Raw genomic sequence first — 21,697 nt, forward strand, 5'->3', positions numbered from 1 at the left:
TTAACTGGAGTCGAGTAGCTCTTTTATTCGTTTTTCAGTTCAGCCCTGGTAAAAAAAATCTACAGCTATAAATTCAGACAATATGGTGCAGAGTAATGTTGCATCAGCGTTTTTACAGCACTGATCAGCTTCAAGACATTAAACAGAAAACTGTTCTAGAGGGATTTTTATTTCAGTCCCAGGCCCCGTTTCCATCTTTTAAAATATTTTTTTAAAGCACTTTCTCTCCTTTTAAAAGTACAGTTAGTGTGTAGGTCTACCAGGCCTATTCAGACTGTAAAATTTCGAAGGGAGTTTCCTCTTTTAGGCCTATTCAGTTTATGGAAAAACAAAAGAAGGTTCCTCTTTTAGGCCTATTCAGTTTACTGTAAAATGCCAGAGGGAGTTTCCTCTTTTAGGCCTATTCAGTTTACTGTAAAATGCCAGAGGGAGTTTCCTCTTTTAGGCCTATTCAGTTTACTGTAAAATGCCAGAGGGAGTTTCCTCTTTTAGGCCTATTCAGTTTACTGTAAAATGCCAGAGGGAGTTTCCTCTTTTAGGCCTATTCAGTTTACTGTAAAATGCCAGAGGGAGTTTCCTCTTTTAGGCCTATTCAGTTTACTGTAAAATGCCAGAGGGAGTTTCCTCTTTTAGGCCTATTCAGTTTACTGTAAAATGCCAGAGGGAGTTTCCTGTTGTTTTAAACTTTTTTTGTTTGCCCTGCTGCTTTTTGTGTTTTTTTAGTTTCCCCTTAAAACTGCTTGAAGAGGTTTTTGACTGTTTGTGTTGAGCCAGGAACCTTTGCAGTAGACCCTTGTGGTGGATTGTTGTTTAGTTTCCCACAACCCCAGCTGCGCTCTCAGGCTAGGCTAACGGCTCTCAGGCACTATGTCTGGCCGGCCAGAGAGAGGAGACTGGTCCAGCTGAACCCTACTCCAAAAGGAGAACTTTGTTCTCATCTTACCCCAAGATGGTACACTTTCTTACTTGCTGCCGTATTGACACGTTAGACCTGCAGATTGCAGGCCTAACCTAGCCACCAAGATATTGGTATTGAAACAGTGTTGGTAAGTGGTTTGGTTTCTGCAATGGTTGAGTGAGAACCCAGAGACTAGCCTGACCTGTCCTCCTGGTCCTAATCTCATCAACATTATTCTAGCAGCCCTGGCTGTGTGATAGCATGGCTGTCCCTCAGGCAGGGTGCTCTCTGCTCAGAAAGAAAAGTACTATATTCTAGCAGGCCGTTAAGCCTAGTTCACATTGGCAGTTTGAAGTGACATAAATCCTATTTTTTTTGCATATCCGATTTAAAATCTGTCATTTTTCCTGCAGTCTGAACAGCCAAAAAGTACATGGAATCGGATATTTCAAGCCACCTTCGTAGGCGGTTTGAAATCAGATACAAATCGGATTCCTGGCCAAGCGACATGTCTGAACGGTCAAATCTGATCATTATTTGCCCTCAAGTGCTTTTTAAAAAACTTATTTGCCATATCCTTTTGCTTGCTAGCTACTCTGTTGACAGTTTGAGAAGAACATGTGGTAGCTAACTAGCTTGTTAATTGTTTAAAAACAAATGACTGAATGTGCTAAACAGCTACCTAGCTAGCTAGTTCACTGATGTGGCTAGCTAAACAGCTAGCTAGTTGACAGCTGTGGCTAGCTAAACAGCTACCTAGCTAGCTAGTTGACAGCTGTGGCTAGCTAAACAGCTAGCTAGTTGACAGCTGTGGTAAGCTAAACAGCTACCTAGCTAGCTAGTTGACAGCTGTGGCTAGCAAAACAGCTATCTAGCTAGCTAGTTGACAGCTCTGGCTAGCTAAACAGCTACCTAGCTAGCTAGTTGACAGCTGTGGCAAGCCAAAAAAAGGACTTGTTTGGAAAGTTTGATTATCTTATCCTTTGAGGCTTTAAAAGTGTTCTTGCACTACGATTTTGAACATTGAAAGCAACTGGGAAACGTCCATGGCGGTGCTAGGAGGCAGGAGCACCACCACCGATCAGCCTACACCAGTGCGTGCACACCCGTCGTTACTATGACAACTAGTTTAGCAATGTCAGCAAATGACTGATGTCTGAACACACACACACACACACATCTGATTTGGTCACATGTAACTTGCTGTTTGTATTCCAAGTATTCCACAGTCAGTATTCCAAAACGTATTTGAAAAACAACTGATTTGAGCATTAAGGCCTGCGGTGTGAACAAGGCTATAGTTGCCATGGGAGCCGTGATGAGGGGATTTTTAGAGGAGGGTTTGGCAGCAGGGATTTGGGAGGTCCAATCACCCTGCCCTGGCTCTTTCTCAATTATCCAAACGATCTGTCCAGGTGAAAGCCAGCCTAATGATGAGCTTCCACCATCAGCGATGCATGAAGGGGAGGAGGTGACAAAAGGAATTGATATTTGAACTAGTGGAAATAGAGCCCCTTCTTCTCTCGCTCCACTCTGCCTGTCCTGTTTCCTAAGTAACTGGTTCTGCTGCATTTAATAAATAATCAGGCTAATCCCTTTAGCTAATCCCCCTCATGGTCCATTATGCTTTAATGTGCCTCCTCAACATAAGCTCGTGATTTGGCCAAAGTGTTCTCTGCGGAGGCCCTAGGTGGTCCTGGGTTTGGAGTAGAAATTAGGGGAAGTGAAGGGACAGTGAATGTAGAACAGACTAAATTCCAGTATCTGGCTATCTGCTCATGGTGAGCTAGCTACCTACCTTACCGTCTATGTTGAGGTGTTCTCTGTGTTCACCGACAGAACACTGAATCAATTGAGTCAGTCCGTATATAGTTTTCCAGACTGATATTTCACCGGAGGTGTTTGTTTCAGTGTGGTACCATCTGTGTCAGGTTGACACACTGTATAGGCTCTGCTCCATGGATAGACCGCACTCTGACTATGTGCTGAGGGGAGGTTGGATGCAGACAGGGATGCTTTGTGGGTTAGGACCAATGATGTATATAAACCCTGGATTGCTGAAGCTATTTACTGTTCAATGAGAGGCTTTGAAGTAGGGCTGTCCCCGACTAGAGAAAATCTTGGTTGACCGAGAGTCGTCTGTACTTTCGACCAATCGATCGGTCGAAATTAAAAAGTATTTAAAAAAATATATATATACATCCTATGTGTTTTAATAAAATCAACTATATGCACTGACCTTGTCTGACGCTTCAAGTGCAGCGACCACCACAGAACGTCAACAGTGTGTATCACACTGTCTCTGCTGCAGCGACCACCACAGAACATCAACAGTGTGTATCACACTGTCTCTGCTGCAGCGACCACCACAGAACATCAACAGTGTGTATCACTCCTCTCTGCTGCAGCGACCACCACAGAACATCAACAGTGTGTATCACTCCTCTCTGCTGCAGCGACCACCACAGAACATCAACAGTGTGTATCACACTCCTCTCTGCTGCAGCGACCACCACAGAACATCAACAGTGTGTATCACACTCCTCTCTGCTGCAGCGACCACCACAGAACATCAACAGTGTGTATCACTCCTCTCTGCTGCAGCGACCACCACAGAACATCAACAGTGTGTATCACACTCCTCTCTGCTGCAGCGACCACCACAGAACATCAACAGTGTGTATCACACTCCTCTCTGCTGCAGCAACCACCACAGAACATCAACAGTGTGTATCACACTGTCTCTGCTGCAGCGACCACCACAGAACATCAACAGTGTGTATCACACTCCTCTCTGCTGCAGCGACCACCACAGAACATCAACAGTGTGTATCACACTCCTCTCTGCTGCAGCGACCACCACAGAACATCAACAGTGTGTATCACTCCTCTCTGCTGCAGCGACCACCACAGAACATCAACAGTGTGTATCACTCCTCTCTGCTGCAGCGATCACCACAGAACAACAGCAGTGTGTATCACACTGTCTCTGCTGCAGCGACCACCACAGAACATCAACAGTGTGTATCACGCTGTCTCTGCTGCAGCGACCACCACAGAACATCAACAGTGTGTATCACTCCTCTCTGCTGCAGCGACCACCACAGAACAACAGCAGTGTGTATCACACTGTCTCTGCTGCAGCGACCACCACAGAACATCAACAGTGTGTATCACTCCTCTCTGCTGCAGCGACCACCACAGAACATCAACAGTGTGTATCACTCCTCTCTGCTGCAGCGACCACCACAGAACAACAGCAGTGTGTATCACTCCTCTCTGCTGCAGCGACCACCACAGAACATCAACAGTGTGTATCACTCCTCTCTGCTGCAGCGACCACCACAGAACATCAACAGTGTGTATCACACTCCTCTCTGCTGCAGCGACCACCACAGAACATCAACAGTGTGTATCACACTCCTCTCTGCTGCAGCGACCACCACAGAACATCAACAGTGTGTATCACTCCTCTCTGCTGCAGCGACCACCACAGAACATCAACAGTGTGTATCACACTCCTCTCTGCTGCAGCGACCACCACAGAACATCAACAGTGTGTATCACTCCTCTCTGCTGCAGCGACCACCACAGAACATCAACAGTGTGTATCACTCCTCTCTGCTGCAGCGACCACCACAGAACATCAACAGTGTGTATCACATGTGTGTCCGTGTGAGTGTGTGTCCGTGTTGCTGAACTGCAACATAATTACAGCCATTTCTGACTGAAAAGTCTGACTGGAAGTTAGATGTGTGGAATAAATTTGACTAGTTGTGGAAAGTTCTGGAGATCAAGAAAAAGAAGGTAAGGAGAAAGCTCTGCCTGCATATTATCTGTGCCAAACAGGTGCTGTTAGATTACAATATAATTTTTTGGGACCATTTGGAACAATGTAAACAACACTAAATAAATGATAAGCGTGCCAGAGAGTCTTATCTGTTTTTTTTGTGGGGGGGGGGCTTTATTACAACAAAGACTAAAAACAGTTACATGCATTCGTGAACGGTTTATTTATTATACAGTAACCTATATACTGTAAGTATTGCATTTTTTAAATTGAGTAGGATCCCCATTAGCCAACGAAGTATAGGCCTAAGTTACGGTATTAAGTCTAAACAGAATGCGCTCTGAGGCCTACAGCTCGATGGTGGTTACACAAGGCTGCTAATGATAATGACATTACTTATTATAATAATAGTAATAATAACAAGAAGGAGATCAATAAAAAGGAGGGTTGTTATTATTATTATAAATATCTGACAATTTGGAACAGTGACACTAAATAAATGTTAAGTTATACCAGAGAGACTGTTCTTGTAAAGCTTGTTATTTATCAGACGTTGTGGTTGCTTGAGGCTTGGTGCTCACGGAATCCCTAACCTATTGAACGAACACTCAAACATATATACAGTTGAAGTTGGAAGTTTACATACACCTTGGCCAAATACATTTAAACTCGGTTTTTCACAAACATTTAATCCTCGTAAAAATTCCCTGTCTTAGGTCAGTTACGATCACCACTTTTATTTTAAGAATGTGAAATGTTAGAATAATAGTAGAGAGAATGATTTTATTTCAGCTTTTTATTTCTTTCATAACATTCCCAGGGGGTCAGAAGTTTACATACACTCAATTGGTATTTGGTAGCATTGCCTTTAAATTGTTTAACTTGGGTCAAACGTTTCAGGTAGCCTTCCACAAGCTTCCCACAATAAGTTGGGTGAATTTTTGCCCATTCCTCCTGACAGTGCTGGTGTAATTGAGTCAGGTTTGTAGGCCTCTTTGCTCGCACACACTTTTTCAGTTCTGCCCACAAATTTTCTATAGGATTGAGGTCAGGGCTTTGTGATGGCCACTCCAATACCTTGACTTTGTTGTCCTTAAGCCATTTTGCCACAACTTTGGAACTATGTTTGGGGTCATTGTCCACTTGGAAGACCCATTTGCGACCAAGCTTTAAGTTCCTGACTGATGTCTTGAGATGTTGCTTCAATATATCTACATCATTTTCTTTCCTTATGAAGCCATCTATTTTGTGAAGTGCACCAATGCACCCCCACAACATGATGCTGCCACCCCCTTGCTTCACGGCCTCCCCCTTTTTCTTCCAAACATAACGATGGCCAAACGGTTCTATTTTTGTTTCATCAGATCAGAGGACATTTCTCCAAAAAGTACGATCTTTGTCCCCATGTGCAGTTGCAAACCATAGTCTGGCTTTTTTATGGCGATTTTGGGGCAGTGGCTTCTTCCTTGCTGAGTGGCCAGACTACGCTATGTTATGTCGATATGGGACTCGTTTTACTGTGGATATAGATACTTTTGTACCTGTTTCCTCCAGCATCTTCACAAGGTCCTTTGCTGTTGTTCTGGGATTGATTTGCACTTTTTACACCAAAGTACGTTCATCTCTAAGAGACAGAATGCGTCTCCTTCCTGAGCGGTATAACGTCTACGTGGTCTCATGGTGTTTATACTTACGTACTATTGTTTGTACAGTTGAAAGTGGTACCTTCAAGCGTTTGGAAATTGCTCCCAAGGATGAACCAGACTTGTGGAGGTCTACCATTTTTTTTCTGAGGTCTTGGCTGATTTCTTTTAATTTCCCATGATGTCAAGCAAAGAGGCACTGTGTTTGAAGGTAGGCCTTGAAATACATCCACAGGTACACCTCCAATTGAGTCAAATGATGTCAATTAGCCTATTAGAAGCTTCTAAAGCCATGACATCATTTTCTGGAATTTTCCAAGCTGTTTAAAGGCACAGTCAACTTAGTGTATGTGAACTTCTGACCCACTGGAATTGTGATACAGTGAATTGTAATTGAAATAATCTGTCTAAACAATTGTTGTAAAAATGACTTGTGTCATGTACAAAGTAGATGTCCTAACCGACTTGCCAAGCAATAGTTTAACAAGAAATTTGTGGAGTGTTTGAAAAACAAGTTTTAATGACTCCAACCTAAGTGTATGTAAACTTCCGACTTCAACTGTGTGTATATATATGGATGATTTATAAAGCCAGGCACATTTAACAGTTAGGTTGTTGATTATAGACCCATTAAAGTTGGGGTTTGCTCTCTCACTATTCCCTAGACAATTAAGTCAAAGGCTGCTTTCTCGTCTCCTAATTCCACTGCTGCCTCCGCCGCATTGTTCTCAACACCAAGATGCTGGGTAACTTTGCTATTATTACTTTTGTTATTTATTTAACTAGGCAAGTCAGTTAAGAACAAATTCTTATTTACCATGACGGCCTATCGGGGAACAGTGGGTTGACTGCCTTGTTCAGGGGTAGAATGACAGATTTTTACCTTGTCAGCTCGGGGATTCCAATCCAGCAACCTTTTGGTTACTGGCCCAACGCTCTAACCACTAGGCTACCTGCTGCCCCATTATGCACATAGCAACATGGTCTAGGAAAAGGCGCCAATTCAACAGCGCGCTGATGTTTCAGAACTGTGGACAGCGACCACTATCCAACGCGGGAGAAAGCTTATTTGTTATGAAATAATATTTTTATTAGTGTTGCACCATTTGTTCTTATGTAATATATCCATATAGAAATTCAGTAGCACATTTCTTAGAGTTCTGGACTGTGCCATCCCCACCTGCCTCCACAATGGATCAGTCCACTCAGACAGGTGTCTTGTGCACCATGATTTAAAAATAATTGTAGCTATATATGCTGGACATAAAGGACTCTTGGTCGACCAACAGCCTAGCGACCAAACAATCCACCAGTCGACCTGCATTTTTCATATAGAAACACTTATTTTTTAAATATATTTAAAAAAAATGTTTCCTGTTACAAAATGTTTTGCTACGGTTTGCTACGGTGTGCATTAATGAATACTGGGCTGACAGCTTGGGATTGTCCTGCTTTTTGTAGCCCCTGCTTTACTGCACGTTGGCCCAGTTGTTACTGTGTAAAGACATTCCAGGCATGCTTAATAAAGTCACTCAGCACACTTCCTCAACCTGCCTCCTCATAGTGGTGGCATTATGTCGCCAGCAACAAGCCCATTGTATTCTGTGGACTGTAAAGTGGAGTGCCCGGTAGATGCAGCCTAGCTCCTGTCACAAAGAAAGGGACTCAAGTCTCCTCCTACCCCATTTCCACAATTTGTATCACACTCATTCATACACTGTTAAGAGGTGTTTAAAATACCTTTAACTTCCTCTGCGTGAGAGTGTGGTCTGTTTTGATTTGTGGCCACAGTGTCGTGTGTGATTGTGTGTGTATGTATGTGTGCGTGTGTGTGTGTGTGTGTGTGTGTATGCCACGACCAGCAGCAGGATTGTTTTATCTTTCAGTATCAGTATGGTTTCATCTTTATTTATCATGTATCTGAGATCTACTGGGTCTGGCTTGACAATGCTGTCTAAAGTGGCCATGGTATAGTGTCTGAATGATGGCTATGGTATATAGTGTCTGTGAATGATGGCTATGGTATATAGTGTCTGAATGATGGCTATGGTGTATATAGTGTCTGTGAATGATGGCTATGGTATATAGTGTCTGAATGATGGCTATGGTGTATATAGTGTCTGTGAATGCTGGCTATGGTATATAGTGTCTGTGAATGCTGGCTATGGTATATAGTGTCTGTGAATGCTGGCTATGGTATATAGTGTCTGTGAATGCTGGCTATGGTATATAGTGTCTGTGAATGCTGGCTATGGTATATAGTGTCTTATTGATGGCTATGGTATATAGTGTCTGATTGATGGCTATGGTATGTAGTGTCTATGAATGATGGCTATGGTATATAGTGTCTGTGAATGATGTCTATGGTATATAGTGTCTGTGAATGCTGGCTCTGCTGCTGGTGCAGTGTCAGTATGGTTTTATTTTTAGTTTCAGGATCTGTGAATTTGAGCTACATTGAGATTTCCTGGTTGTATTGACAATGCTGGCTAGGATACAGTCAGTATGAGTAGCTACCTGAGAATGAGATGTACAGTAGTGGTCTGGTTGTATTGACAATGCTGGCTAGGATACAGTGAATGCTATAGAAGCTAACCAGAGATTTATCCTAGTGGTGTAGTTGTGACAATACTGACTTTAGGGAATGTGGCTCAGCAGATCCCATCTCTCTTTCGCTGCATTGCAGGACCCATGCAAATAAATAAATAAAACCATCGCTCCTCAACACCTCAGCTGGCTCTGGTGCAGATCACCCTGAGATCCCTCTCTTCCCTCTCTCCTCTCTTCCCCCTCTCCCTTCTTTCCTCTCCCTTGTCCCCCCTCTCCCTTCTTACCCCTCTCCCCTCTCCCCTGTCCCCCCTCTCCCTTCTTACCTCTCCCCTGTCCCCCCTCTCCCTTCTTACCCCTCTCCCCTCTCCCCTGTCCCCCCTCTCCCTTCTTTCCTCTCCCTTGTCCCCCCTCTCCCTTCTTACCCCTCTCCCCTCTCCCCTGTCCCCCCTCTCCCTTCTTACCTCTCCCCTGTCCCCCCTCTCCCTTCTTACCTCTCTCCCCTGTCCCCCCTCTCCCTTCTTACCCTCTCTCCCCTGTCCCCCCCTCTCCTTCTTACCTCTCTCCCCTGTCCCCCCTCTCCTCTTACCCCCCTCTCCCCTGTCCCCCCTCTCCCTTCTTACCCCTCTCCCCTGTCCCCCCCTCTCCCTTCTTACCCCTCTCCCTGTCCCCCCTCTCCCTTCTTACCTCTCCCCTGTCCCCCCTCTCCCTTCTTACCCTCTCCCCTGTCCCCCCTCTCCCTTCTTACCCCTCTCCCCTGTCCCCCCTCCCTTCTTACCCCTCCCCCCTGTCCCCCTCTCCCTTCTTACCCCTATCCTGTCCCCCCTCTCCCTTTTTACCTCTCCCCTGTCCCCCCTCTCCCTTCTTACCCCTATCCTGTCCCCCCTCTCCCTTCTTACCCCTCTCCTGTCCCTCCTGTCCCCCTCTCCTTCTTACCCCTCTCCTGTCCCCCTCTCCTTTCTTCCCCTCCCTGTCCCCCCTCTCTCCTTCTTACCCCTCTCCCTGTCCCCCCTCTCCCTTCTTACCCCTCTCCCCTGTCCCCCCTCTCCTGTCCCCCCTCTCCCTTCTTACCCCTCTCCTGTCCCCCCTCTCCCTTCTTACCCCTCTCCCCTGTCCCCCCTCTCCCTTCTTACCTCTCCCTTGTCCCCCCTCTCCCTTACCCCTATCCTGTCCCCCCTCTCCCTTACCCCTCTCCTGTCCCCCTCTCCTTCTTACCCCTCTCCTGTCCCCCCCTCCCTTCTTACCCCTCTCCCCTGTCCCCCCTCTCCCTTCTTACCCCTCTCCCCTGTCCCCCCTCTCCCTTCTTACCCCTCTCCTGTCCCCCCTCTCCCTTCTTACCCCTCTCCCCTCTCCCCTGTCCCCCCTCTCCCTTCTTACCTCTCCCTTCTTACCCCTCCCCCTCCCCTGTCCCCCTCTCCCTTCTTTCCTCTCCCTTGTCCCCCCTCTCCCTTCTTACCCCTCTCCCCTCTCCCCTGTCCCCCCTCTCCCTTCTTACCTCTCCCCTGTCCCCCTCTCCCTTCTTACCTCTCTCCCCTGTCCCCCCTCTCCCTTCTTACCCCTCTCCCCTGTCCCCCCTCTCCCTTCTTACCTCTCTCCCCTGTCCCCCCTCTCCCTTCTTACCCCTCTCCCCTGTCCCCCTCTCCCTTCTTACCCCTCTCCCCTGTCCCCCCTCTCCCTTCTTACCCCTCTCCCCTGTCCCCCCTCTCCTCTTACCTCTCCCCTGTCCCCCCTCTCCCTTCTTACCCCTCTCCCCTGTCCCCCCTCTCCCTTCTTACCCTCTCCCCTGTCCCCCCTCCCTTCTTACCCCTCTCCCCTGTCCCCCCTCTCCCTTCTTACCCCTATCCTGTCCCCCCTCTCCCTTTTTACCTCTCCCCTGTCCCCCCTCTCCCTTCTACCCCTATCCGTCCCCCTCTCCCTTCTTACCCCTCTCCTGTCCCCCCTCTCCCTTCTTACCCCTCTCCTGTCCCCCCTCTCCCTTCTTACCCCTCTCCTGTCCCCCCTCTCCCTTCTTACCCCTCCCTGTCCCCCCTCTCCCTTCTTACCCCTCTCCCTTCTTACCCCTCTCCCTTCTTACCCCTCTCCCCTGTCCCCCCTCTCCTGTCCCCCCTCTCCCTTCTTCCCCCTCTCCTGTCCCCCCTCTCCCTTCTTACCCCCTCCCCTGTCCCCCCTCTCCCTTCTTACCTCTCCCTTGTCCCCCCTCTCCCTTACCCCTATCCTGTCCCCCCTCTCCCTTACCCCTATCCTGTCCCCCCTCTCCTTACCCCTCTCCTGTCCCCCCTCTCCCTTCTTACCCCTCTCCTGTCCCCCCTCTCCCTTCTTACCCCTCTCCCCTGTCCCCCCTCTCCTTTCTTACCCCTCTCCCCTGTCCCCCTCTCCCTTCTTACCCCTCTCCCCTGTCCCCCCTCTCCCTTCTTACCCCTCTCCCCTGTCCCCCCTCCCTTCTTACTCCCCTCTCCCTGTCCCCCCTCTCCTTCTTACCCCTCTCCTGTCCCCCCTCTCCCTTCTTACCCCTCTCCCCTGTCCCCCCTCTCCCTTCTTACCCCTCTCCCCTGTCCCCCTCTCCCTTCTTACCCCTCTCCTGTCCCCCCTCTCCCTTCTTACCCCTCTCCTGTCCCCCCTCTCCCTTCTTACCCCTCTCCCCTGTCCCCCCTCTCCCTTCTTACCCCTCTCCCCTGTCCCCCCTCTCCCTTCTTACCCCTCTCCCCTGTCCCCCCTCTCCCTTCTTACCCCCTCCCCTGTCCCCCTCTCCCTTCTTACCCTCTCCCCTGCCCCCCTCTCCCTTCTTACCCCTCTCCCCTGTCCCCCCTCTCCCTTCTTACCCTCTCCCCCTGTCCCCCCCTCTCCCTTCTTACCCTCTCCCCTGTCCCCCCTCTCCCTTCTTACCCCTCTCCCCTGTCCCCCCTCTCCCTTCTTACCCCTCTCCCCTGCCCCCTCTCCCTTCTTACCTCTCCCTGTCCCCCCTCTCCTTCTTACCCCTCTCCCCCTGTCCCCCCTCTCCCTTCTTACCCCTATCCTGTCCCCCCTCTCCCTTTTTACCTCTCCCCTGTCCCCCCTCTCCCTTCTTACCCCTATCCTGTCCCCCCTCTCCCTTCTTACCCCTCTCCTGTCCCCCCTCTCCCTTCTTACCCCTCTCCTGTCCCCCCTCTCCTTCTTACCCCTCTCCTGTCCCCCCTCTCCCTTCTTACCCCTCTCCTGTCCCCCCTCTCCCTTCTTACCCCTCTCCCCTGTCCCCCCTCTCCTGTCCCCCTCTCCCTTCTTACCCCTCTCCTGTCCCCCTCTCCCTCTTACCCTCTCCCCTGTCCCCCCTCTCCCTTCTTACCCCTCTCCCCTGTCCCCCCTCTCCCTTCTTACCCCTCTCCTGTCCCCCCTCTCCCTTCTTACCCCTCTCCTGTCCCCCTCTCCCTTCTTACCCCTCTCCCTCCTGTCCCCCCTCTCCCTTCTTACCCCTCTCCCCTGTCCCCCCTCTCCCTTCTTACCCCTCTCCTGTCCCCCTCTCTCTTCTTACCCCTCTCCTGTCCCCCTCTCCCTTCTACCCCTCTCCCCTGTCCCCCCTCTCCCTTCTTACCCCTCTCCCCTGTCCCCCCTCTCCCTTCTCCCCTCTCCCCTGTCCCCCTTCCCTTCTACCCCTCTCCCCTGTCCCCCCTCTCCCTTCTTACCCCTCTCCCCTGTCCCCCCTCTCCCTTCTTACCCTCTCCCCTGTCCCCCCTCTCCCTTCTTACCCCTCTCCCCTGTCCCCCCTCTCCCTTCTTACCCCTCTCCCTGTCCCCCCTCTCCCTTCTACCCCTCTCCCCCTGTCCCCCCTCCCTCTCTTCTTACCCCTCTCCCTGTCCCCCCTCTCCCTTCTTACCCCTCTCCCCTGTCCCCCCTCTCCTTCTTACCCTCTCCCCTGTCCCCCCTCTCCCTTCTTACCCCTCTCCCCTGTCCCCCCTCTCCCTTCTTACCCCTCTCCCCTGTCCCCCTCTCCCCTTCTTACCCCCCTCTCCCCTGTCCCCCCTCTCCTTCTTCCCCTCTCCCCTGTCCCCCCTCTCCCTTCTTACCCCTCTCCCCTGTCCCCCCCTCCCTTCTTACCCCTCTCCCCTGTCCCCCCTCTCCCTTCTTACCCCTCTCCCCTGTCCCCCCTCTCCCTTCTTACCCTCTCCCCTGTCCCCCCTCTCCCTTCTTACCCCTCTCCTCCTGTCCCCCCTCTCCCTTCTTACCCCTCTCCTGTCCCCCCTCTCCCTCTTACCCCTCTCCTTCCCCCCTCTCCCTTCTTACCCCTCTCCTGTCCCCCCTCTCCCTTCTTACCCTCTCCTGTCCCCCCTCTCCCCTGTCCCCCCTCTCCCTTCTTACCCCTCTCCCCTGTCCCCCCCTCTCCCTTCTTACCCTCTCCTCCTGTCCCCCCTCTCCCTTCTTACCCCTCTCCCCTGTCCCCCCTCTCCCTTCTTACCCCTCTCCCCTGTCCCCCCTCTCCCTTCTTACCCTCTCCCCTGTCCCCCCTCTCCCTTCTTACCCCTCTCCCCTGTCCCCCCTCTCCTCCTTACCCCTCTCCCCTGTCCCCCCTCTCCCTTCTTACCCCTCTCCCCTGTCCCCCTCTCCCTTCTTACCCCTCTCCCCTGTCCCCCCTCTCCCTTCTTACCCCTCTCCCCTGTCCCCCTCTCCCCTTCTTACCCCTCTCCCCTGTCCCCCCTCTCCCTTCTTACCCCTCTCCCCTGTCCCCCCTCTCCCTTCTTACCCCTCTCCCCTGTCCCCCCTCTCCCTTCTTACCCTCTCCCTGTCCCCCTCTCCCTTCTTACCCCTCTCCCCTGTCCCCCCTCTCCCTTCTTACCCTCCTCCTGTCCCCCCTCTCCCTTCTTACCTCTCCCCTGTCCCCCTCTCCCTTCTTACCCCTCCCCTGTCCCCCTCTCCTTCTTACCCCTCCCCTGTCCCCCCTCTCCCTTCTTACCTCTCCCCTGTCCCCCCTCTCCCTTCTTACCCCTCTCCCCTGTCCCCCCTCTCCCTTCTTACCTCTCCCCTGTCCCCCCTCTCCCTTCTTACCTCTCCCCTGTCCCCCCTCTCCCTTCTTACCCCTCTCCCCTGTCCCCCCTCTCCCTTCTTACCCCTCTCCCCTGTCCCCCCTCTCCCTTCTTACCTCTCCCCTCCCGTCCCCCCTCTCCCCTGTCCCCCCTCTCCCTTCTACTCTCCCCTGTCCCCCCTCCCCTTCTTACCCTCTCCCTGTCCCCCCTCTCCCTTCTTACCTCTCCCTGTCCCCCCTCTCCCTTCTTACCTCTCCCCTGTCCCCCCTCTCCCTTCTTACCTCTCCCCTGTCCCCCCTCTCCCTTCTTACCTCTCCCCTGTCCCCCCTCTCCCTTCTTACCCCTCTCCCCTGTCCCCCCTCTCCCTTCTTACCCCTCTCCCCTGTCCCCCCTCTCCCTTCTTCCCCTCTCCCCTCCCCCTCTCCCTTCTACCCTCTCCCTGTCCCCCTCTCCCTTCTTACCCCTCTCTCCTGTCCCCCCTCTCCCTTCTTACCCCTCTCCCCTGTCCCCCCTCTCCCTTCTTACCCCTCTCTCCTGTCCCCCCTCTCCCTTCTTACCCCTCTCCCTGTCCCCCCTCTCCCTTCTTACCCCTCTCTCCTGTCCCCCCTCTCCCTTCTTACCCCTCTCCCCTGTCCCCCCTCTCCCTTCTTACCCCTCCCCTGTCCCCCCTCTCCCTTCTTACCCTCTCCCCTCTACCCCTCTCCCCTGTCCCCCCTCTCCCTTCTTACCCCTCTCCCCTTTCCCCCCTCTCCCTCTTACCCCTCTCCCCTGTCCCCCCTCTCCTTCTTACCCCTCTCCCCTTTCCCCCTCTCCCTTCTTACCCCTCTCCCCTGTCCCCCCTCTCCCTTCTTACCCCTCTCCCCTGTCCCCCCTCTCCCTTCTTACCTCTCCCTGTCCCCCTCTCCCTTCTTACCCCTCTCCCTGTCCCCCCTCTCCCTTCTTACCTCTCCCCTGTCCCCCCTCTCCCTTCTTACCCCTCTCCCCTGTCCCCCTCTCCCTTCTTACCCCCTCCCCTGTCCCCCCTCTCCCTTCTTACCCTCTCTCCTGTCCCCCCTCTCCTTCTTACCCCTCTCCCCTGTCCCCCTCTCCCTTCTTACCCCTCTCTCCTTTCCCCCCTCCCTTCTTACCCCTCTCCCCTGTCCCCCTCTCCCTTCTTACCCCTCTCTCCTGTCCCCCTCTCCCTTCTTACCCCTCTCCCCTTTCCCCCCTCTCCCTTCTTACCCCTCTCCCCTGTCCCCCCTCTCCCTTCTTACCCTCTCCCCTGTCCCCCCTCTCCCTTCTTACCCTCTCCCCTGTCCCCCCTCTCCCTTCTTACCCTCTCCCCTGTCCCCCCCTCTCCCTTCTTACCCCTCTCCCCTGTCCCCCCTCTCCCTTCTTACCTCTCCCCTGTCCCCCCTCTCCCTTCTTACCTCTCCCCTGTCCCCCCTCTCCCTTCTTACCCCTCCCCTGTCCCCCCTCTCCCTTCTTACTCTCCCCTGTCCCCCCTCTCCCTTCTTACCCTCTCCCCTGTCCCCCCTCTCCCTTCTTACCCCTCTCCCCTGTCCCCCCTCTCCCTTCTTACCTCTCCCCTGTCCCCCTCTCCCTTCTTACCTCTCCCCTGTCCCCCCTCTCCCTTCTTACCTCTCCCCTGTCCCCCCTCTCCCTTCTTACCCCTCTCCTTGACACAATGCAGCAGTATCTGCAGCAGTATCTAGCGTAGGTGGCTGATCTAGGGTCCTTTTTAGCAGTGGTGTAAAGTACTTAAGTCGTTTTTTGGGGTATCTGTACTTTACTATTTATATTTTTGACTAGTTTTACATCACTACATTTTCCCTGACACCCAAAAGTACTTGTTACGTTTTGAATGCGTAGCAGGACAGGAAAATAGTCAAATTCACGCACTTATCAAGAGAACATCCCTGGTCATCCCTACTGCCTCTGATCTGGCGGACTCACTAAACACACAGGCTTTGTTTGTAAATGATGTCTGAATGTTGGAGTGTGCTCGTGGTTTTCCGTAAATAAAAAATAAAAAAACAAGAGAATGGTGCTATCTGGTTTACTTAATATAAGGACATGTAAATTATTTATACTTTTACTTTTGATACTTAAGTATATTTTAAACCAAATACTTTTATACTTTTACTCAAGTAGAACTTTACTGGGTGACTTTTACTTGAGTCATTTTCTTTTATAGTATCTTTACTTTTACTCAAGTATAATAGTTGGGTACTTTTTCCACCGCTGCTTTTTAGACAGTCTACTTTAGGTATGACCTACAGTACTGTGGTCGTTCCGCTCAGGGAAGGTTGGTGGTTGATTAGAATACAACCAGGTTCGTACATTCATGACAATCTTGGAAAAGTCATGGAATTTTAAAATTGTTTTCCAGGCCTAGGAAAAGTTTTAGAAAATGATCAAATCAGAAAAGACATGGAAATGAATGTAATAATTTCTGTTAATGTAATTTATTTAGTACAGTTTAAAATATTTTATCAATCCCCCCCAAAAATCAGCATATCAGCCAGGATAGGAATGACTAGCGTGTGTTTGTGAGCGTCACCTGCATAGTGTGAGACACATGGGCCATACATTACAGCAGCAGGTAGGCCTAGTCTATCAAATATCATAGGGAACAGATTAACTAGGTAGCCAATTCAAAACATACACTACATGACCAAAAGTATGTGGACACCTGCTTGTCGAACATCCTCGTTCCAAAATCATGGAATCAGGGGCTCCCGAGTGTCGCAGCGGTCTAAGGCGCTGCATGTCAGTGCTACAGGCCTCACTACAAAGTTGATTTACTTTTTTTTGTGAACTATTCATATGATTAATATAAACGGTAATTTTAGACATTGGATCAAAATAATAATTTGTGGATCGTGAACATTCATTTTAGGAAAACAATGTAGCCTTCCTTTTGGATTATGTGGCTTCAAAACGTATTTCGTAGATACTTCCAGTTGATTTGGGCATCTAATGTATAAGGTTATGCAACTCAATAGATACTAGTCAGCCTACAAAGTTAACACTTATAAGGTAGCTAAGATAAATATGACTAAACTAGAAAAGGTACATTTTCTGAACGTTTGTGGGCTTGCTTCAGTTGAATAAACGTCTTTGTAGCCTACCATAGCTATTCGATCTTTGCTATATTGAATGAGCGAAACGTATTTAGTTGCAATGTTTTACATCAAGGGTGGTCGTCCATCCTCCAGGAGAGATAATGGGTGTTCAACCATCCTCCAGGAGAGATAATGTGTGGCCGTCCATCCTCCAGGAGAGATAATGGGTGGCCGTCCATCCTCCAGGAGAGATAATGGCTGGCCGTCCATCCTCCAGGAGAGATAATGGGTGGCCGTCCATCCTCCAGGAGAGATAATGGCTGGCCGTCCATCCTCCAGGAGAGATAATGGCTGGCCGTCCATCCTCCAGGAGAGATAATGGCTGGTCAACCATCCTCCAGGAGAGATAATGGCTGGTCAACCATCCTCCAGGAGAGATAATGGCTGGTCGTCCATCCTCCAGGAGAGATAATGGCTGGTCGGCCATCCTCCAGGAGAGATAATGGCTGGTCAACCATCCTCCAGGAGAGATAATGGCTGGTCAACCATCCTCCAGGAGAGATAATGGCTGGTCAACCATCCTCCAGGAGAGATAATGGCTGGTCAACCATCCTCCAGGAGAGATAATGGCTGGTCAACCATCCTCCAGGAGAAATAATGGCTGGTCAACCATCCTCCAGGAGAGATAATGGCTGGTCAACCATCCTCCAGGAGAAATAATGGCTGGTCAACCATCCTCCAGGAGAGATAATGGCTGGTCAACCATCCTCCAGGAGAGATAATGGCTGGTCAACCATCCTCCAGGAGAGATAATGGGTGTACAGGCTTTTAGTCCAGGCCCCCTCTAACAAACCACATTTTAGAAATGAGCTGCTCAACCCGGACCTTGATAAACTGTCTCTGATGTGTTTGAGCAGGGCTTGATCAAAAGCCTGCACACCCAGCAGCTCTCCAGCCTAAAGGTTGACCACGTGTTTTATACAGTTGCCTTAATGGTATTCTACTTTGGGGGAGTTAAGCGCCTTGCTCAACGACAGGAGATGGTAAATGGGATCAGAGAGAAGCATCCCAGTGTCTACCACATTACGCTTACGGTGTTTATACGTACATAGAGACGCCAACATTTGTTGGTCATGGAAATGTGGTTAAAAATCATGGAGAAGTCATTGATAAGTAATGAAATTCCATCTGTCAAAATGTGTATGAACCCTGATACAAGGAAAACCGCTGATCTGTCACGAGCCGATCCACGACAGGCTCATCTAAAATACTGGCACAATTGTGTGTTTATTTTTTGGGGGGGTTTCTGAAATGTATTTTTAGATATTGAGTCTGGAAAGTTTATTTTGCTAAATGAGTACATCTAAAGCCTGGGGGCTACTGACACTAATTGGAGTGATGATGATGAAAATAAGGATTTATTTCTACAGAGTGCAGCTATGGAGGAGACCGTCATATGGGAACAGCACACAGTAACTCTACACAGGGTGAGTAGTGCATAGGATACCTCCATCTCTCCTTGTCTATCTTTCCTTGTCTCTCTCTCTCTCTCTCTCTCCTTGTCTCTCTCTCTTGTCGCTCTCCTTGTCTCTCTCTCCTTATCTCTCTCTCTCTCTCTCTCCTTGTCTCTCTCTCTCTCCTTGTCTCTTGCTCCTTGTCTCTCTCTCTCTCCTTGTCTCTCTCCTTGTGTCTCTCTCTCTCTCTCCTTGTGTCTCTCTCTCTCCTTGTGTCTCTCTCTCTCCTTGTCTCTCTCTCTCCTTGTCTCTCTCTCTCCTTGTCTCTCTCTCTCCTTGTCTCTCTCTCCTTGTCTCTCTCTCTCCTTGTCTGTCACATCTTTTTTAACATTCTTGTCGGCATTGGCCTTTTATATCACCATTGCTTGTTGCAACTGAGCAAGAGACATTCAACTTGTGAGATTCTGTGGGATGGTTGAAACACCTTCTATCTCTGTGGGATGGTTGAAACACCTTCTCCTATCTCTGTGGGATGGTTGAAACACCTTCTCCTATCTCTGTGGGATGGTTGAAACACCTTCTCCTATCTCTGTGGGATGGTTGAAACACCTTCTCCTATCTCTGTGGGATGGTTGAAGCACCTTCTCCTATCTCTGTGGGATGGTTGAAACACCTTCTCCTATCTCTGTGGGATGGTTGAAACACCTTCTCCTATCTCTGTGGGATGGTTGAAACACCTTCTCCTATCTCTGTGGGATGGTTGAAACACCTTCTCCTATCTCTGTGGGATGGTTGAAACACCTTCTCCTATCTCTGTGGGATGGTTGAAACACCTTCTCCTATCTCTGTGGGATGGTTGAAACACCTTCTCCTATCTCTGTGGGATGGTTGAAACACCTTCTCCTATCTCTGTGGGATGGTTGAAACACCTTCTCCTATCTCTGTGGGATGGTTGAAACACCTTCTCCTATCTCTGTGGGATGGTTGAAACACCTTCTCCTATCTCTGTGGGATGGTTGAAACACCTTCCCCTTTATCTCTGTGGGATGGTTGAAACACCTTCTCCTTTATCTCTGTGGGATGGTTGAAACACCTTCCCCTTTATCTCTGTGGGATGGTTGAAACACCTTCTCCTTTATCTCTGTGGGATGGTTGAAACACCTTCTCCTTTATCTCTGTGGGATGGTTGAAACACCTTCTCCTTTATCTCTGTGGGATGGTTGAAACACCTTCTCCTTTATCTCTGTGGGATGGTTGAAGAAACTTCTCTATCTCTGTGCCCTAGCCTCCCTCCATTTTGTCCTTCTTCCCTGCTCCCTCCATCTTCTTTTCCTCCTGCCTCCACTAGTCAGCATGCTGCCAGCTGTACACGTACAGTATGCTCACTGAACACACAATAACAGGACCTTGTTCATTAGGCACCAAATGGAATAAAACTGACTGAAGCGGGGAGGGACTACCAGGACTTGTCCAATAAGAAACAAGCATTTTTGTTTTCCGTTGCAACATTTAAAAAAGTTTACACTAATGAACACGATCTTGGTAAAATAGATGTGTGGAGAGAGTAAGTGTCACAGGATTGTCCTCTGTATAAAGGACAAGACGCACCTTAATGAACGTTGGCCATGCTCAGTAGATCACCTGCTGCCGACGCACGGTTATGATTCAACATGTAAAATCATCTTCAAACGAATAGAAAATGGCCGATGTTCTGTGGTCATAGGCGATAGGACGTTGCTTTTAACCACTCGTGGACACGGTCTGTTTTTGCCCTTTAAAAGTGCTCATGATTCTTCCACCAGGCTGTAGAGCACAAGGTCACAACTTGCCCTTCCATACAGGCCAAGGGTCGGGCATATAAACACAACAAGCATAGATTGTCAATACAAATCACTGTCTGTCATGTCCCATCCCCCTCCCTCCTACACTCCATCTATTTCCTTGTCTGTCCATTTCACCTTCACCTAATGTAGAAACTGTAAATAACTCTGTCACTGTTTTGAAGAGGATAAACGGTTGCAAGGTAGCTATGGTTATGAGGTTATCACTCAGTCTACCTCCAGTTCTGAGCAGAAACGTCTCACTTGTTAAATAGTAGCTAACTTGCTAGCTGTTTACTACTCTCCCCTATCAAACCAATACAATGCTTTGTTTAGAAGGTGACGTACTAGTGGAATTGTTGGAACTGTAGAGGTCTGTGATAGTTCTCAGTGGTTGTGATGAATACAGTTGTTGTGTTCTAACATGCTACTCTCTCTCTCTCTCTCTCTCTCTCTCTCTCTCTCTCTCTCTCTCTCTCTCTCTCTCTCTCTCTCTCTCTCTCTCTCTCTCTCTCTCTCTCTCTCTCTCTCTCTCTCTCTCTCTCTCTCTCTTTTTTTTTGTGGTGAATACTATTGTGTTCTGACGTCACATGCGAGTCTCCTGAGTCTCTCTCTCTCTCTCTGGGTCTCTGTATCACCAGGCACCAGGGTAGACAGTTAACATGCCCTTTAACATCTCTGTCCAGGCACCAGGGTTTGGCTTTGGGATAGCCATCTCGGGAGGTCGGGATAACCCTCATTTTCAGAGTGGTGAGACCTCCATCGTCATCTCCGACGTCCTGAAGGGGGGTCCAGCCGAGGGCCTACTGCAGTAAGATCCTTCTCTCCTCTCTTGGGATGAGTTACCACATGGGCTCCCTTGGTTTGATATAAAGCTGAGGGATGTGGCTTGGAGAAAATGTAACCTCTCTCAAATTCATAGGTGGTGGTAATGGATGGTGCAAAATGATAGTATTAAATAACTTCTTTTTTTAAACATTTGGTTGTTTACAAAGACATTGTTTACATTGTTTTACAAGTCGCTCTCTCCTCCTTTCCTTCTAGGGAGAATGACAGAGTCACGATGGTCAACGCTGTCTCCATGGACAACGTGGAACATGCATACGCAGTCCAGCAACTACGAAAAAGTGGCAAGAATGCTAAAATTGTGAGTATCATTTTGACTAACCTAAGATTTAACAGTCCTATGTTAAAGCCAGACTCAGTAAGTCAAAATAAAACTTTTTTCATTTGCCATTTGTGTCACTTCAAATTGATACAAATTAAGTTTTTACGTGTTATGAGTACAGCAGGTTTGTTTACAAATTGTAGGTCGGAATTCTCCAGGTAATTAGGATCATGTTATTGATCATTTTATCGCTCACGTTCTAGGCCTATCTGTTCCTCTGATCCATCCACGACATCAGCAACACATCAACAATACAAATAGGCTGATCTATATCTCACTTATTTTAAACAAGACTCAAAAAAATTAGAGTTGAGTGATATGGAATAAAAGTGTAATTTA

General features: G+C 49.4%; 1 protein-coding gene across 1 annotated transcript in view; it reads left to right on the plus strand.

Annotated features, from left to right (window-relative positions):
- The first annotated feature begins 18,327 nt into the window (after positions 1-18,327).
- tjp1b (tight junction protein 1b) overlaps positions 18,328-21,697 on the plus strand; it is a 70,970-nt gene continuing 67,600 nt past the window's right edge. Inside the window, exons 1-3 of the mRNA XM_038998565.1 lie at positions 18,328-18,403; positions 20,877-21,001; positions 21,235-21,337. Of these exons, the coding sequence (XP_038854493.1) occupies positions 18,356-18,403; positions 20,877-21,001; positions 21,235-21,337 (276 nt within the window). The 5' untranslated portion in view covers positions 18,328-18,355. The remainder of the gene's footprint in view (positions 18,404-20,876; positions 21,002-21,234; positions 21,338-21,697) is intronic.

This window comes from Salvelinus namaycush, chromosome 8, assembly GCF_016432855.1.
Source record: "Salvelinus namaycush isolate Seneca chromosome 8, SaNama_1.0, whole genome shotgun sequence".
In the NCBI taxonomy this organism is placed as follows: Eukaryota; Metazoa; Chordata; class Actinopteri; order Salmoniformes; family Salmonidae; genus Salvelinus; species Salvelinus namaycush.